Genomic DNA, 18,826 nt, shown 5'->3' with positions numbered 1-18,826 from the left:
ATAAGGCCCCAAGACGCATTGTAGTCAGAAATAGCATTTGAAATGGTGACACGACTCAGTGAGTAGCAGAAGTGGTGCAATACAGACCAGAATAGCCATTAAAACTTCAAAGTGTTTAAGTCCAGTGCGGTATTTTACTTAAACTTTGGCGTTCTTTAAAAACTCCGTCTAAATCAAATTTTCTGATGTCAAGGTCAGGTCACACTTCAGGGCTCCTCGACATGATTTACTAAACACGAGTGCTGCGTGACAAGAAGCCGAACCCCATTCGCTTTCATTTTGCGCCCTCTAGTGTTAGATTTCGATAAATGCTATTTGTCTCGTAACACTACAATACCCGTATTGCACCAGTTTTATGAAGAAGCTGATTCTATGCCAGAAAATATCGTTCGTTTGTTTTCTGTTTGATGCCGTTTTAGCCCACAAACAGTCTTATAGAAATGCCCTAACGCATATATGTATATATGTTTATGCATATATAATCCTCTCACTATATAAGAACAAAAGTATTTATTCGTGTTAATCGAATTGTTTCCATTTAAAACGGGGATATGTACGGGCAGCTAATATCCGTGTTAAAGGTCACGAGCCACCAGTGTCATTGGTGAATGACCGAATATGTCCCACTGCAGGTTATTTACTAGGCTGCTTTGTAAGTATTCATGATTACACATTCATCGAATTGTTGCTTCATTGTTACATAACTGTGTTTTGCATGATAAGTGTTACCGCTTATCGTTTGTGCCTTTATTTAGATTTTGCTAGCAGTGATACATAAAGTTGTCTGACAGTTAGCATGATAGCCTGCAAGTTAGCGTCTTGAACTGTATGTCTATAGGCACGGTAAGCTTGCGAACTCGTTTATGCTAACGCCCTGCCAGAACCTAACCTTAACCTCTTAACAGCTGCTGAAGCAGCTGTGAACTCACAAGACAAGTTAGTTTTCACACTACATACTCCACAATTGGAACTACTTTTGTATTCTATTTGTAGCACTTTTGATCTTAAAGCGAATGCAATTGCATTTCATTGAATCGAGTTTGACATCCTGCTTTCAGAATTTGTGACGGTTACATTCACGTTCTGATCGCCTTTACGGGTTTGGAACTGAACTTTGCACACTGCCATTGACGAGTCCCGTGTCTGAGGCGCAATCGACCAAAGTTCAGTCTTGAGTGCTGGTTTTACACGCCTGACTGCTTCATGTAATTTAAGATTGGATTGTTCTCACGACCGAGTAAACAAGATCAAATGTTTGCACACATTGCAATTTAAGCATGTCCTTAACTCGGACCTGCTTATATCAACTCATAACATGCATGGACAACATCGTCATTGTTGACGTATGCAGCCATTGGTTTACTTTAAAACCAGATAATCCAGTCCAGTCAGTTGTATTGCATGCTATCCCCAATTAACCTAAATTAGTACCACTTCTTAATACAGCGTGCTTAATTTGTCTTTGGGAAAAAAAAGTGAAGTTTTAAAAATTTTAAATAATGTGTTGCAATTTATGGTTCCTTTTCTCCCGGTTCAGTGCAGCAACGTGGCGTCAGGCACTGTTATACAGGAACCAGACAGAACCTCTACATCACCAAGAACACTAAGGTCATCTGTCAAGGTTTCACAGGAAAGCAGGTAGTTCAGAAACCTTTTTACCACCCGAACAGTGTTTGCGCCAATTCACAAAGGAGACATTTTCGAATGTACTGTTAGATGCAACCCCCAAGTTTTCTTGTGTTTTGCTTTTTCTTTTACTTGCATTTTTTTTAAACTACAAAAATATGCTAGTGATGGCAAACAGGAAAAGTGTGAATAATGCTACACAGATTTAGTAAAATGACTCTTTAATTTGCATAGAAATAAATGTTCAGTCTTTTCTGCCTGAATACAAAACAAACATGTGTCAGCCTTCCTACTGGGTCAACCTTCACTAAACGGGTATAGTTGGAAAAAACATTTGAATCTTGGCTCAATTAGAAGATTGGAGAATATTTCAGTAACTTGACCTTTTGCGATATAATTTGACCTTGTCGATCACATGACCTTAGCAATTCAAGTTATCTAAAACAGATAAAAGTTTCAGAGATGTACATTTTAGTTCAGCAGCAATAAAGAGTCCATCTCAGATTCATTGAATATTCAACTTTCAATGAATATTCAACAAGTATTCTACGAGATGAAATTACAGTTCAGGAGGTGAAGTTACGAAAATATGCATGTATGGACTCCTTGTTGAATTCCCTTTCCAACAATAAGTCTTTAGTGACGACTGACCCAATAAATATATATAGGTTCAAAGGAAGGCGGCCACGCCCCTTTTTGCAAAAAATGTCCAAATTCAGCAGGCCGTAGCTCTTTTTTATACTTCTTTTCTTGCATTAGACAATATCGCACCATTTTTATATATATTTTTTTGTACAAATTAAAAACATTAACTAGGGTTTAAAATCAGGGAATGTTAATATTTGTCAACTGTGGGCACGTGAAGCCCTTTTAGACTTTTTTTTTTTTTTGTGATCAAAAGCTATGTAGACGAATTTCACTTGACTTAATAGAAAGCAGGCCATAGTTGTCCAAGTCCTTGTTTCAATCAATCAAAAGCACTTGGATCCAACTCACTCTGAACATGTGTGCTCAAGGAGAATAACAGAACTTGGTATATGTGTCTGACAGTGCACAAACATGAATCTTTGCAGATTTTATACCCCCCCCCCCTTTGGCCACATGCCATTTTCCATCCACCACTTTGCCCTCAACATGATAAAATGTTTCCAATGAACACTTCAGGTAATTAGAAAAGGATGAGAAATGAAGCCAGGGGTATTGAGAATACATTTTGTGTTCTAGCTTGATAAGCAAGCCATTCTTCAAATTTATTGTCCCATTTGCAATAATAATGGTGGCGGGGGGAGATCAGCAAAGCCAGCGGAGAGGACGTGCATATTACATTGGATTGGAACTTCTGATTTATCGCTTCTAATTCTTCTTAATAAGGCAGCTGTAATCTGCACTCCAAATTTATGAATTCATCTTTTTATTCAGTATGACCCTTTGCCGCACTACATTGTATCAGTGATAATTAACAGACGAATGATTGATGGGATTTGTGCTCAAAATCAATTTTGTTGCTTTGATGAAGAAATTCGCAATGGCAAGAAGAAGAAAAAATATCTCAGTAGTCATTGAGCTGTTTGCCATGTTTATTTTCTCAAAATTAGCCAGAATACACAGATTACTTAGCACAGACATGCGAGAACAGTTTACCCACTTTTGAGTAATAGAAAAAAATTGACTCCTTATACAGATTAAGTGAATAATAGTTTGGCTTCAAATAAACAGTTTTAAATGCATGTTTGCGAACAATTCATAGTAACTGTGTTAATTATGTGCTTGACTCTTTTTCAGTAACGCGTAAATCTAATTTAATCACTTTTCAATCATGATAACGACATTATCGTTAAGCCAAATTGGCAAAATTATGCGTCTTTGCTCTATCCTGTAATTACTTTAATGATAGGATCATTAAGGCTGTATACATCAGACCGGCGAGATGGTCCGTAACGGGAATGGGCAATTTAAATGATGGAGGGGGGGCACAATTTTTCATCAACTCGATTCAGGGCTGCCCCTAAATGGTTGCATTTTGCTCCGCCCCCTTCAAAAGTATTGGAAAAGGTCAATTCCTTTTGTTTTTGTTGCATACTGAGTTTCAGATCAAAAGATGGATTTGTGACAAAAGTTGGCGGAGGCAAAGGTACTTTGCTTGTACTCGATGTCTGTCCAAGTCCGTGAAAAATGATTATGCCTTCTACGTTGTAGTATAGGACAGTTATATGCATGTTGCCAGACTGATGGACAATACAGAGAAGAAAAAGGAGTAGTAATAGAAGGTCTGCAAAATTTTGGGGGTAACTCGGAATCCGCTTACCCTTGTCATTTACTGTGGCAAATGACTTGCGTTACTGGTTATCCAAATGCATGACACAATCATTTGTGTCTGGCAACAGCGCCAGCTTCCTAATTGGCTATCGTTACGTTTCTCGTCACAATCACGGAGTCTGTGGCTTGGCCGATCTTGGTGTTCATGAATCACCAAGAAGGCATTTGGGGAAAAATGAGGAAAAAAAAAAAAGCATAACTTTTTGAATGTCAGTGTCATGTTTTTTTTCTATAAGCAAAGGGGAAAAATTGATTAAAATGGAAATTCATTGTGTGTGCGCGCGTGTCAAGTTTAATTTTAAGGCCGTACAGCCAAGTTTTAACGCACAGTATTCCTAGTAATAGAATGTGAAATATTTTATAGCTGTATTTTGTACTTTGTCATCATTCTGCCTCTCTGTTCAGGGAAGCGATTAAACCCCACCCATGTCATTATTTTTCTGCTGAGGTGATTTCATTTCCTTCTTACTGAGCATTTGTGCCTTCATCTTCATCCATAGACGCACTTTGAGTCTCTTTTCTTTTTTTTATCCTTTAACGTAGCCCGGGTGAAAGCTGCGAGATGATGCTGGATAACACATTTTGTCTCTTGTGAATGATTTCTCTGTGTCAAACACTACAGCAGCGGGTTATCCTCATCTTGCACTCATTCACACACGGATTTCTCTTTCCACCTAGGGGACATTTCACAGTCAACAGTCTCTCGACTATGGATCGCAGTTAGTCGGAGGTGTGTCTCCTGGCAAGGGCGGCAAGACTCATCTTGACCTGCCTGTCTTCAACTCAGTCAAGGAGGTCAGTGTGAATTTGTTCAACACTAATTATAACTTGAATTTCGTTTCGCAAAAGTAAAACATGCATTTTTGGCAATCAAAATATGTGCTTGGTTGGAGTCATTTTTCTAAATAGACATTAGATGGCAGTGTTTGACAATTTAACAAATTTCCATTTTTATCCCTCTTGCAATGCCTTCATTTCTGACCTCAGGCGAAGGAAGGCACAGGAGCTGATGCCACCGTGATATATGTGCCCCCTCCATTCGCCGCAGCTGCCATCATTGAGGCAATTGATGCTGAGATTCCACTGGTGGTGTGCATCACTGAGGGCATCCCGCAGCAGGACATGGTGAAAGTGAAACACCGACTGCTGCGCCAGAGCGCCACTCGTCTCATCGGCCCCAACTGCCCGGGAGTCATTAATGTAAGCACATACTGTATTTGCTTCTCTATATGTTACTGTTCACAAGTCGGAAAAAATTAAATACATTATCTGGTGAAAAGGAACATTAAGGATTCAAAGTAATAGTTTGTCCGTTATTTGTATTTGTTTATGCAGTCCAAACCTAACAGAAACTAGCTAATTGAATGTGCAGTAGTCCCTCGCCACTTCAAGCTTCACTTTTCACTGTTTGAGTGTTTTGTGGATTTTTCACAAATATCCATCAAAAAAGAAAAATACTGCCATATCGCAGATGCATTGTTTCGGAAAGCTTTGTAAATCCCCTCAGGCCCTCGTACAAGGCACGTGATTGGTTCCTGGTGCGAGATCGACCAATGAGAGCACGAGTGGATTTCCCGTGAGCTTTTTGGCCTGGCATCATCCCACCATCTATCTACCCTTGTTGTATCCCCCCCCCATCCACATTAATAAACTAACAGCACTTTTGAACAACATTCTGTCCGGAAACTCATAACGTTATTCAAACGTGCCAATCAGTAAGTCAGAGTCGAGCTGTGTTGAGAATCTGTGAGAGGTACGGCTCACTCAGCAAGCCATAGATGTGAAAATCTCCATCAAAATAAAAAATACTAATAAATAAATCAACCTCAATTTTGCGGGTTTTGACTTTTTGCGGAGGGTTTCCGTCCCAATTAACTGCGAAAAATGAGGGTTTACTGTATTGCCAAATAAAGATAAAGTTAAAGATGTCCTTTATTAGTCCCACAATGGGGAAATTTGAGGCGTTACAGCAGCAAAGATATAGATCACACAGAGTCGTAATTATTGAGCTGTATGATGGGGATGGCTTGGGCACCGCAAAAGGTCGAGCTAAAACTGTGTGTTCTGTTTTTCTTTCCAATGCTTATGATTTAAAATGTTTTATTTTTAGCCTGGAGAGTGCAAGATAGGGATCATGCCTGGGCACATTCACAAAAAAGGAAGGATTGGTGAGATTTCCCGATTTTGTTTTTATTTACCATTGAATTTAACTCTAGTTAAATGAAATTTTATTCAACCAACTCCTGTATTAAAAAAATTCCGTTAGATAACATCTTACTCTGCCTTCTTGCACAGGTATTGTGTCTAGATCAGGAACTCTGACTTATGAGGCTGTGCACCAAACTACACAAGTTGGCCTTGGCCAGTCCCTCTGCATTGGTAAGGTCAAAGTGATTTTTGTTTTTGTCATCTTTATTTATGCAACAAAATACTCTTTTAGTGCTTTGCTTTTCACACTTAAATGAAATATGCTGAGGCGTTTTGCCAAATTACCCAACTGTGCTTGGAAATGAATTAAGTCAATCATGATTGACTTGATTGCATTGCATAATTTGTTATTTTTGTGAGACCGTTCATGTTTACGCTCTCTGAATGTTATTTAGATCGATTGAGCGTGTCACTATCAATTGCACGTAACGGCAAGCGCGGGCACTTCTTAACAACACAACAATTATTTATTATTAAGAAAATGTTTAATTTTATACAAACAAAATCATTTGGCCAATTTATCTTCCCGACCAATAACGGAGGTCAAGCCTGACACCCCAAAAGAACACAAAAACAACTTGGGTTCATTATGATTTTGACATTTTAATTACAGCGTGTCCTCCAGTCTGACTTCATAAAGGCCGCTGCTGCGATGCAGTTTAACGCTGTAGAGTTTATTAAAGTGCTTTATTGGTGGCACTGCGACAGAATCTTTAAAGTCTGACTCTGACCTGCGGCCCTGCAGCAAATTACCGTCGGTGCAATATTTAATATCACCGTCATCTGTTTTGCTGTTAATGTGCTTTTCTTTGATTACGATTCATAACTTTTTTTTCTTGAAATTGGTGGCTATTTTATTTAATTTTTTTTTATGATACACATAACTTTGTTGATGTTTGCCTGTGAAGATGGGGCTTCTGGAGGTGTAATCTTGCAGTGGAAATACTTTTAGAACACACTTAATGGCTCTCATGTCCGTAGCAATCTTTTCTTGGAGGTGAAAGGAAACATTAAAGAAAGTGCAGTGGAACAAATATTCTGTACCACTAAAGAAAAGTCCTACAATTTTTTTTTTTTGACTGCAAAAAAAACCCAAAAAACTTTAACCGAATGTCTCCCATTTCTAGCCTGTATTTAACCACTTCCTGGCATGATCTTCATTGTATAGACACGCGCCACATGAATTGACTAAATTTAAATACTACTTAGAAAGCACACAGTCCAAATATTTCATTTTTAATATTCATCATTGAAATAGCCAGATAATTCCCTCAGTTATATCGTAACGGAATCATGATCATCTTGTAGACAGGAACCAGACAGTGAGGTTGTGAAATATCCTAATGAGAGAGAATTCAAAAGTAATATTGACAACATAGTTTGTCATCTTCTGTCCAAATTGAATTGAAATGAAAAGTATTGTGGTGCTGTCAGGTTCGCCAATTTGACATATCGTGTTCGAAAGCTAAAAGGAGAGACAGACAGCTCAAGTGGAGACAGAAAGGTTAACAAAGTTTATTTGGCAACTTCATCTTCCTTCTGTTCCTCGATGCTTTTCACACATTCCCTTTTATAACATCGGGGAATCAGATTACACTCAAGGGTAGTACAGTTCGTCTTCTCAAAAGCTGGTTTGGTCCGGTTCATCATTGGTGTGTCGTCGTGGGTCGCAGCTGACTTTGACGTCAGCATCTCTTATCAGGACCTAGCACGATGTTGCTTGCTTCAGACTCACTTCTGAAGAAGTGCCACCGCCCTTCTTTTCAACATGATATGTGCACCATGTATTGAAATAAAGTTGCGTCATGGCAAATGTATAATAACCTCCAAATATTATTCTAACATTCCCCCCTGTTTATTCTACATTTGCCCCAAATATTATCATCAATGGAATTTCCAAAGATTTAATTCCATCAGATCATTAGCTTGATAGCAAATGTAAACCCCTCTATTTTTCTTTGTTTAACTTTAATGTATTTGAGCGTTTTGGATTAACGAATAGGATCTCCCAGGTAAATTCAGTCGTCGTCATCAACTTGGTCATCACTGTCTCCTCCATCACCAGCACTTCTGTAATTAATCAAAGGATATATTTCCTGTCGTTTGGAATTTGTTGGAGCGAGAGCTGTTGAGATAAGTCGGAAAAGCAAAACGCGAATGCAGGGAATACAACAACATCCATACAGTACAAGGATTGAGGTGAACATTGTTATAGAAATCATTACAGAAAATACCATATTTTTATATTTACCAAACGTTTTGTTCCACCACTCATCCCATGCAGAGGTAGTCACACCTGAGTGTTCCTTCAGCTTATGCTTCAGGGTGCGCAAGCCTGCAATGGCTCTTGTGAGGGACCCTTCCGGAGAAGTGTTGTTAGGGATGAAAGTACAACATTGATCCCCAATAATGGCGCAAACCCCTCCTCTCTCTGCCAACAGCATGTCCACCGCGATGCGGTTTTGAAATGCCATGAGTGATGTTGCTGCCAATTGTTCTTTTGGACCAATTTTACGTCACCCCAGATGGAAGGACGACGTAGGACCAATTGTTCTTTAATAGCTATAAATCCTTCTTCAATGAAGTTCCCCAATCTTTGCACGTTATAGTGTATGTAATTTATTCGATCCACATTCTTATTCGGTGTAATCCAAAGAAGAATGGACTCGAACCCCGCTGCGATTTGATTTACCAATTTATACTCATCTGGTACGCCCCTTGGTTGGCCAATTGCATCCAAATAAGTCATATCACCATCCCTCCAGGAAGCACTTCGTCTTTTCCTGGCGTAATAATAGGGGTATTCGTCGGCTTCAACTGCCCTTTGAATATCCCTTGCTGTGGATGGAAAAATAGACACTGGTAAGAGAAGTGACACCAATGCACAAGTTCCAACTGCGTCCTTTAATGAATCAAATAATTTAGTACCCCGCACCACCACCACACATCGCTGCGTGGCAGTAGTGTACCTGCTTGGAGTACAGTTGTCTTACACCACTTGTGTTCCTGTGAGATTAACACAAGTAAAGTTAGCCACTGCCACATCGGTAGAAAAGATAGGCTTATCTTTCGTTGCCTTAATCGCAGCGTACACATCATTCCAAGCAATGCAGTCCGCATTAGGTGTTAATTTCATCATTACTTCTAAAAGGCATGTTGATGGAAGAGCTGTTGGAATTACTCATAGTAATGGTCTCGGACACATGCATGAAACACAGCTTTTAGTGCAACCAAAACTACACAACACAAAATCTCAATTTTTTATCCACGCGAAAATCATGTCAACCGAGAGACCCCTAATAGGGTAGGGTTGAGATGACTTTTTACAATGCACAAGGTGTATGTTGCTTGGGGAAACTGTCCTCGTTTTGGGCTTATGTTTCCCTGACAATTGTGTCGAGCACAGATCATACAGGCTCTTCAAAAAATCTTTTGAGAAAAAATTAAAACCCATATGTTGTATAAAATTGGTTTGGTTTGTCTTACCATACCATCCCTCCTGTTTGACATGTGTGTCAACATGTGTCAATATTGCGAAAAATATTTTTTGGAAGAATTGTTTTTTTTTTTTTTTTTTTTTTCTGAACTGACATATATGCCATTAGTCAAAGTAGCTCCTTTTTCTAGCCATAGATTTTCTCCTGCATAAGACTTTGTTGTTACATGTCTGCAAGGATGTTGCCTCGCAGAACGTTATCTATCAGCGCACACACAGCCACACCTATGAATGGCTTGGTAGCTGCTTCTTTTGCTGTCTTTATTCACCTCTTTTTTTTTTTTTTTTTCTTTTTTTTTCTTTCTCTCCTCTCTTCGTTTTATTTTGTAAGTCGACTATTTTTTGTGTATTAAGCTGACCAGCGAATTTATATTTTGTTATCCATGAGTTTAAATGTTTTACTTTTTCCGGACATTGGCTTTCTATAAATTTCCAGTCCTTACACATCGATTGTTGTTTCGGATCGTTTTTGCTAGCTTTTTTACTGTTTGATTTCCCCATGTTTTCCTAAACTGTTCTCCAATCCCTGAACAGGCTGACAATTACTTTGTTTTAGGTAATTCCCAAGCTTCTGCTTCCCAGACAGTTGTCGGTTAAATTTCCTGTTCCAAAATGAGGTTGCAAGCCTCCATACACACTTATTCATTCACACTATTTTTCCCTTTTTATTTATTATTTTTTTTTTTTCCCTCGTCTTTTTTTCCCCTTATTTCTCTTTTTTTCCCCTTTCAAACGCGCGTGGAGGATATACCCCTGTTATCCCCTATCAGTGTTATAGACTATCTCTGTCTCTTCACGTAACATTGACTAGTATTCTTACGGTTTTACACAGTTTTAAAGACTTACTCTGTCTAGTCCCCACAATATCCCCACGGAATTTAACTACTTACTTGCAGAGGAGTCCGCCCTCCTGTTAACGCAGAATTTAACTACGTACCCCTTCAAATGCCCACATTTATCACACTCATTCATCACATTCGGACTTCACACACTCACCCAAGATGAGCTGAACGTCTCTCTCCGCAGCCTCCCTTCAACTTTCAGCATCCAGTAGCAAAGTCGAGGACCAGGTCCAAAAAAAGAAAGAATCCTCATCTTGTCGTGGCCACGATTGTCCCCGGTCGTCGGCTTCGCCCCTGGACGCCTCCAGTATGTTGGGTTCACGGCTCTGAAGGACCAATTTTATGTCAGGTTCGCCAATTTGACATATCGTGTTCGAAAGCTAAAAGGAGAGACAGACAGCTCAAGTGGAGACAGAAAGGTTAACAAAGTTTATTTGGCAACTTCATCTTCCTTCTGTTCCTCGATGCTTTTCACACATTCCCTTTTATAACATCGGGGAATCAGATTACACTCAAGGGTAGTACAGTTCGTCTTCTCAAAAGCTGGTTTGGTCCGGTTCATCATTGGTGTGTCGTCGTGGGTCGCAGCTGACTTTGACGTCAGCATCTCTTATCAGGACCTAGCACGATGTTGCTTGCTTCAGACTCACTTCTGAAGAAGTGCCACCGCCCTTCTTTTCAACATGATATGTGCACCATGTATTGAAATAAAGTTGCGTCATGGCAAATGTATAATAACCTCCAAATATTATTCTAACAGGTGCGCAAAAGGTAAGGAGGTCTCAATACTCTGGGAAGTCGCTAAACGTAGGATTCAGCGCACTGCCTGATGAGGCAGAATAAAGAAATCCACTTGAGATGAAGAATACACAAAAAATCATGCTGGAAGTAAATCCATCTATTAATATTTCGTTTGCTCACCAGAAGCAATTCCGGCTGTGCTGAATTGTTTTCACAAATCCCCAATGAGGAGCCATGAAAGAGCCCGCTGCTGCTGTGATGATCAGACCGTATGAGGCTTAAATTTCCTTTCGCCTGATTTGCATTCCGTTCTCCGGTTGCGCTACCATGTGGGCCTCAAATATTCACGCGGAAGCTCCTGAGAGAGCCACGGGTACACAACACACATTTGCTTTGTCTCCTGCAAAGGTATTGGCGGGGATCCGTTCAACGGTACAAACTTCATAGATTGCCTGGAGGTGTTCCTGCAGGATCCCAAGACGGAGGGCATAATCCTGATTGGGGAGATTGGAGGCAATGCGGAGGAGAATGCAGCAGAGTATCTTCAACAACACAACTCGGTAGGGGACGCCGATTTATTGACTTAATTCTCTTCCACGTCTTTAACGGTACTTCTCGTGTCAATCAGATATGAGATACAGTGAAGAACACAATGCGAACTGTGATAGCGTTTCTTCTTGATCGCCGCTTCAGGCCTCGGCCTTTTTGTCTGTGAGATTAACATGATCAAAATGAAGAATGGCAGCCGGGTGTTTGAGCCCTTCCACTCATGGGGCATGTTTCGCAAATGTACCGTGTTGGTGAGCAACACGTCTTTTGTGTCCGCATAGAGAAGCGAGATGATTCGCTTGTGCGGCAAGAAACTGTAATTGACATTTTTAAATCCAGGCAAGACCCGCACTTTTGCTACCTACTGCGGGTGTGTGTGTTTTGTTTTAGTCTTTCTTTAGTGTGTTTATGGTGCGCTGAAGCTGAGAAATTGATTTGATTTACCCTCAGTAACTCTAATGCATGCAAATCTCCTGCAAGCGTCTCGGGAGAATAACTTCTCTCTCTCTCTCTCTGGCTCGCTCGCCACAAATAAGTACAAACAGCAAGCAACACAGCCCGTCACCCAAAGTGTTGACAGCGAGGCACAGTTCAAATGAAGAAAGCAAGAGAGTAGGTAACATAGTCTGCTGTGAAAGCCAAATGTGGCGAACATCGCACGGCAAGTGTTGTGCTAAGTCATTAGGAAACGGTGCAAAGCTCCAAGTTGAGATTTTCACAACAAATGGAAATTACTCCGTGGCTCATTTTAAGAGACTAGAACAAAAAGTCAGACAGTGCAAACAGGCGGCGGTGAGTTGAATACCAACAAGTTATTAATAAGACTAGATTAATTCCGGCCTTTTAGTATATTAGTTTTCAACATTCACCCTGAAACGCATTCGTTTATATTGAGGTTACGTCATACCAACTTAGGTTAACGTAATGAGGGTCCTTTTGAATTGTGTGGTCATAAATTGATCGGTTACTGGCTATAAAATAAATATAGATATGGATAGGTATTTGATTTTAATTTAACTTGTAATCAAGGTTAATTTTTACTGCTCACGTGGGCTTTCTCAACTCATTTACTGCCATTGACGGCTAAAGATGTCAAAGATCCAATTTTATTGACTCAGCTGGTAGTGAATCAATTAATTCAGTGTTTCCCAGCCGGTATTCTTCCGAAACACATTTTCCATCTCAAATCTAATGGCACTCCACGGAACAAACCTCACAAAAAGTAATTATAATAATGATGTTCACGTCTCAATTTACTCACGCATTTACTTTGTATATGTGCAATCAAGACTCGCTTGGTTTAACACGAAGCTATTACGCTGCAGTATGACTATTAACAGGAGACACAAGAATTCCACCGTCTAGTAGAAAAACAATTCATAGTCCTACCGTCACTACAAATCACTGACCAAGATAGATGAACCAAATTGGATTATTTGTAGTCCTGCAAATAAACCGACTGACCAATTAAGAGTTATGCGGTAATTTCTTGCAGCACACTGGATAGTCTGACGCCATACAAATAACATTTTTTAAACTTTTACTCGTAAACAACACTGCCTATTTGGTATAGAATGGCTTCATATTTGGAACTTGTTCAAGCTCAATTTTTCAGCACAACAGGTCACATTTTTTTCCCAAACTGTACTTTAGAGCATTTAAATCTCTGCACTCGCGCCACAGAATGCAGACTACATTTTCTCCCAAATTATCAATATTTATGGCTCCTAGTTTTGCGTCTCGTTGGGTGTGGGGAACAAACTTTCACTGTTCCATCGATTTTAAATGGCCGGAGAGAGAGTTAATCTGTCAATACCATAATCGTGTAAAATCCAAGAAAACAACCTTGTACCTCCCTCTTGGTTCTGCTGTCAGGTTTTATAATGCGGGGCATATTTCAAGGTTCGCTGGGTATCAATTTCTGTCGTGCTTGCCAACATAATATGGTATTAAAAGTCACTTGTATCAAAGGTCTGCTAGGCGTTGCCGGGGTTTTGCTGGATTCCTGAATCCAGAAATAAGGTCTTACACAGGATAAGCGTATGATAATTTGCTTGAGTATCTTTCACTCAAGCGTCCATTAAGGTTTAGTGATATTTCTTTCATCCCATTTCAGCTTCATGACTTTTAGCCCAGCTTGTCTCCCTCAGGCTTACATAAACCCTTTTGTAATTTTGGGGAAACAACACTGCATAGTAATGTGAGCTGCATGAAGCCTGAGCTAGATAAATGGCTGGCTTCCGATGCGGGTGCAACCATGTCAGTATTTCATCAGCTCTTATTTGTGGTATTAGCCTCACTTTTTAATCATGTTTATTGAATAAGTCACTCCCGCTGGATTACCCTAACTGAACTTCTGAAGTCGAAAGATCCCAAAAGTAGAGGGATTGTTTGTATGCCACTTCTTTCCGATGGTTTGAACTCTTGGTGTCTAGGGTGGCACATTAATCGTGTCATTAAATCACGTCATACAAAAGAACACTTGATTTATGAGAATTGTAAGCGTGTTTATTTATTTTATATATATATATATATACCATTTTTTTATTTTTTTTAAGTATTGTGTCTTTTGTGACAAGATGCTCTCTCCTCCATGCACAATACTCTCTCTGCCACCCATCCGTGAATTATTTGCCATCTGTGTGTCATTATATTCGTTAGATGACATATTGCAGGAACGTCAGGACTTCCTCACCGGATACAATGATCCTCATTGTGTTGTGGATCTTCCGGTGAAGAAGTACTAACAACTGTTTGAAAGCTATCTGGGGAAAAGCCACCCTTCATCCTTTGGCGGTATTTTAGATTCAAACAGAGGATCGAAACCAGCTTGCAAACATCTCACGATTGAACTCAGAAAACAGGTGAACTGTGACGGTCGTTAACTGAGCCCTAAGGAACTCATTTTCATGTTTTCAAGTGATTCTTAGTTGACAGCAAGTAGCAATGCAGGGAAAAATGGCCGCCCCCTGAATGTTTTCATTTTTCTGATTCTGAAGAATGCTTTGTTCTCCCTGAAGTCTTCTTGTATTGATAAGGATATCTGCCATTTATTGATTTAGATGGAGTCTTGTCCTCCCCCCCCCCCCCTCAGCATTAATCAAATCCGAATTTAGAGGGAGGAGACACTGCATCTTTGTGTTCCTATGCCGTGTGCGGGCTGTGCAAGCGTTTTAAGTATGATTTGAACCGCTTTATTAGTACTCTCACACTGTCCCTCTTTCCAGTTACGATGTTATTGCGGCGGATGAAATATTAGCGCTCCTCACCTTGGAAATGATCTAAACTGTTGAGCGCAACATCCATCACGGAGCAAGCAGTATAGACAGACAGGCACTGAGCTAATGAGTGGCTGCATGACTAATTACCATCTCAGAAATGAGATGATTTGAGATGGCAGGCGCCTTGCCCCTTATCTGGTCATCCACCAAGCCATGCAATTAAACTGCTTGATTGACCCTTTGTTTTAATAATGCGGCCTGAGACAGAGACGGCTGCTTAGATAAGTCCCCTTATCATCTGGGCTCTGTAATGGCTGGACATGGGTTGTTTAATTTGTAATAAATGAATAAAATGCAGGTGCGGAAAACAAACGGATTTATTTCTCCGCCCCTGAATATGACCGCCACCATTAGGATGTTTTGCTAAAGTTCCTCACACTTTGATATGAAATGATTGTCCTTTTTAGTGGGTCTTTTCACCGCCTTTTATCTTCCTTATTTCTCACTTTGCTGATGTGTCCAGGGTGCGAACGCCAAGCCTGTGGTGTCCTTTATCGCTGGGCTTACTGCTCCTCCCGGGCGAAGGATGGGTCATGCCGGTGCTATCATTGCTGGTGGAAAAGGAGGCGCCAAAGAGAAAATTGCTGCCCTGCAGTCAGCTGGAGTTGTTGTCAGCATGTCGCCTGCCCAGCTGGGCAGCACAATGTTCAAGGTGAGTCTTTTTCCTAAAATGGTAGCCATTGTTTTCATGGAGTACATGAACAATTGAATCATGTTACGTATGCACCGATGTAACTCACATTTTCAGAGGACTCCAAAAAACGCAGTTTTTGAATTCAATTTTTTCTTTTTTTTTTTAAGTCAACGGGGACACAACAGGTGTCCCTGGGTGTTATATTCCCCCTAAAAAAAATCAGATTTATATATTTGAATCATTTAATTTCAGGGGTAACTGAAAATGTAATCATTTTCTTTCATGATGAGATGATTTAGGCCAAGGAGAAATTGGAAAACATTATTTTAGTCAGCGGAAACAATAAAAAAAAAAACTAAATAAAAACCTTGAAGCAAAAACCCAATTGATACAAAATGCTCGCTTGTCGATTTTACTTGAAACCCAGACTATATCATCTGGTAGTCGAAAGTATGAGCTGGAGCTTTTAATATACCATAAAGAAGGTTAGAATGTCATTTATGCACGTTTGACAGTGGGTGAGTTAAGGCTGCTGTGTCTTTATTTCAAGCGTTGTTAAAAGGATGTATAAAAAGTGAAATGCGTGTATTACACTCATTCATCATCTTGTACTTTCATTACCACTGCTAGCTCTTTCGCATGTGGATATTGATTTACACACACACGTACACACACTCGCACTCATTTTTTCCCCAAGTTTAATTCATAATCATTTGGTGTGAGAATTGTGCAATGTGGTTGCACATTTTGCCTCCCCAGCAGCGTTCATAGATCTTTGTTAATCTCGTAGACTGCTGTAACGCAAGTGGTAAAGCGATACGAGATATAGATAGAAGATATTATTGAAAATAATATTTTTGTCTTAACTTGTCCAATTGAACTGCAAAGTGTATACTCCATCGAGGGACACACATACTAACATTCTTCTTAATGTACCTTTTCAATCATCAAGTGTTAAGATTTGTCTAACATGATTTTGCATTGTATGCTCTACTTTCATGAAAGAAACTTCAATGCCTCACTGATGAAAGGTTTTCATGCTTCTGATGAGATTTTAATTTCTGCAGCAGTAGCAGTAATTTAGATGTTTGTCTAAAAGTCACTAATTTATACAATTCGCTTTCATATTTCCCAAGCTGTTTGTGGATGACATCGTTTGAAACAAATTCAAATATGCAATATTTACTGTGCTAGCCGCCGGAATTAGCAATGCCTCTGGTGCGGGAAGGCGATATCAGAAAACTTGTTCCTCTGACGACTTCATTAATATGCTGGAATAATTACAACCTTCTTAACTTTTGTTTACAAACTCGTACACGCACTCCTGCTCAAGTCAATTTCGCTTCATGAAATTTAGTCTGATGCACTCGGCGTCGCACTTTCAGGCGCAGGTGGGTCGAGCGCTTGCCATTGCTTTCCTTTAAATGTGTTGCATTGCTTTCCTGACATGTTTTCTTGCTTTCACTGCTGTTTCAATAAAAGGGATTGTCTGGCGTCCCTTTTTGAGTGGCATCCTGCACTCGCTCATTTTTACTCCTTTACTTGTCAGCTGTCAATCTGCTGTCAAAGGCCCCCCCCCTTTTTTTCCACACTCTGTGGTTTTTCTCCCTTGTACCACACCAAAGCACGTGCACAACACGACCATCTCTTCCTTTTCTCTTATTCCATTTTTTTCATGCCATTACACTATTTATTTAAAATCCCCCCCGTCCCAAATGACTGGGCCTTGCTGACTCCTTGCTAAAGCAGCTGTTTGCAATCAAGCACAACTCCCACGTTGACCCACCAAAAGGTTTCTTAATTCATTTGCCCATTCCCAGAACAACATGAGGCTTTAACGGATTTGAAGGCGTTTAATAAGCTGTACCCGCAACCTCCTCAAGGTGGCAGTATACCTTTAGGTATCTCCAAGCCTCATTGGAATGGGCCATGCAGCGAGTCCTTGTGTGTTCTGCGGACCTGATAAATGGCATTTGGATCGAGTTACCGCCCCACATCCCACGGAAGAGAAGTTTCCAAGGGAAGGGCATATTCTAGCATCCTACTTTTTGTGCGATTATGTAAATGGCGACATTAAGAAAAAATATACATAAAAGACGAAACTAAATGCTTCTCATTTGTAGTCACATGGTCCGGTTTCACACATAAAGCAACTGCAGGCTCACTTCTGTCAGATTGTCGGCGCGAGCTGTCCCGATCAATCGCACGGTGTCAGTAGTTGTAGTTTCCACGGCAGCAACTTGGTCACGAACCTGCAGGCGTCTGAGGTCGACTCTTGGGAAAATATAAAAAGGCTCTCTTCTGCTCTAGCAGGCTGTTACCCCACAAACACCCCCCCCCCCACACCCCTTTTCGAAAGAGCTGTGCGATATCAACACAAATAAATAATTCCCTTCTGTCTGTGTCACTTCATTCCCTGTTGCTTTACTCCTTCCTCTCTTGTCTTTAGGAGTTTGAGAAGAGGAAGATGCTGTGAGCACTTTGAGAAGATGCGTGACCTACAAAATGAACAACCCGATTCTGGATGTGCATATGCCCCTCATTCTCTCACCCCGATTATCTCAGCAACCATGAGCTCACATTCAGTGTTTATATTGTAATTCTGTCATGAATTTGCACACGATGAAAAGAAAGTGTCTTGCTGGTATTTTAAAGAGGCCATTGCACATCATATAAAAGCTTTGCCGGTTTTATTTACCTTCCTTCATGTAATGTTAAAAGATGAGCGAAGACTGCCATTGTCACTTTTGGTTGACTGCATCTGTTGTAAGAAGTGTATCCTGTCATTTGTAAACAGCTGGCCACCTGAATAAGAAATATTTCTCATCATCATGCTGCTTCTCTGTTTTTATGTGATTCCATAAGACATCAGTGCTACATATGCCGTCTTTTGCTGCCAATGAGTTTTTTTTGTGTGTGTCGTTTGTAAGCATCGTGAGTAACACATTTCAAATATTCCGTATAAGTTCAAGATACAAAGGTGCACACTTACTTGGCGTGGTAATTAATAAACCATGTGCTGCTTTCTGTCAGTTATACATTTAGTGCCAATTGCGGGGTAATGAATTGGGAGTTTTGCATTTCTACATACAGCTCATGTGAAGGCTAAGTCTTAAAAGAAATGTCAAGTGGG

The 18,826-nt window shown here is 40.2% G+C and overlaps 1 protein-coding gene across 1 annotated transcript; it reads left to right on the top strand.

Annotated features, from left to right (window-relative positions):
* The first annotated feature begins 488 nt into the window (after positions 1-488).
* On the top strand, positions 489-18,525 carry suclg1 (succinate-CoA ligase GDP/ADP-forming subunit alph). The gene is made up of 9 exons (XM_088302464.1): positions 489-652; positions 1,538-1,638; positions 4,621-4,737; positions 4,930-5,142; positions 6,053-6,110; positions 6,238-6,321; positions 11,638-11,789; positions 15,523-15,711; positions 18,143-18,525. Exons 1-9 carry the CDS (start codon positions 619-621, stop codon positions 18,167-18,169), a joined length of 975 nt encoding a protein of 324 aa, XP_088158590.1. The 5' UTR covers positions 489-618; the 3' UTR covers positions 18,170-18,525.
* Positions 18,526-18,826: the final 301 nt, after the last annotated feature.

The sequence above is a fragment of the Idiotropiscis lumnitzeri genome, chromosome 8 (genome assembly GCF_059441095.1).
Source record: "Idiotropiscis lumnitzeri isolate Australia: NSW breed Sydney's pygmy pipehorse chromosome 8, RoL_Ilum_1.0, whole genome shotgun sequence".
Taxonomy (NCBI): Eukaryota; Metazoa; Chordata; class Actinopteri; order Syngnathiformes; family Syngnathidae; genus Idiotropiscis; species Idiotropiscis lumnitzeri.
Note: the sequence above shows the minus strand (reverse complement) of the source record. Positions and strands in the feature narration are given on the sequence as shown.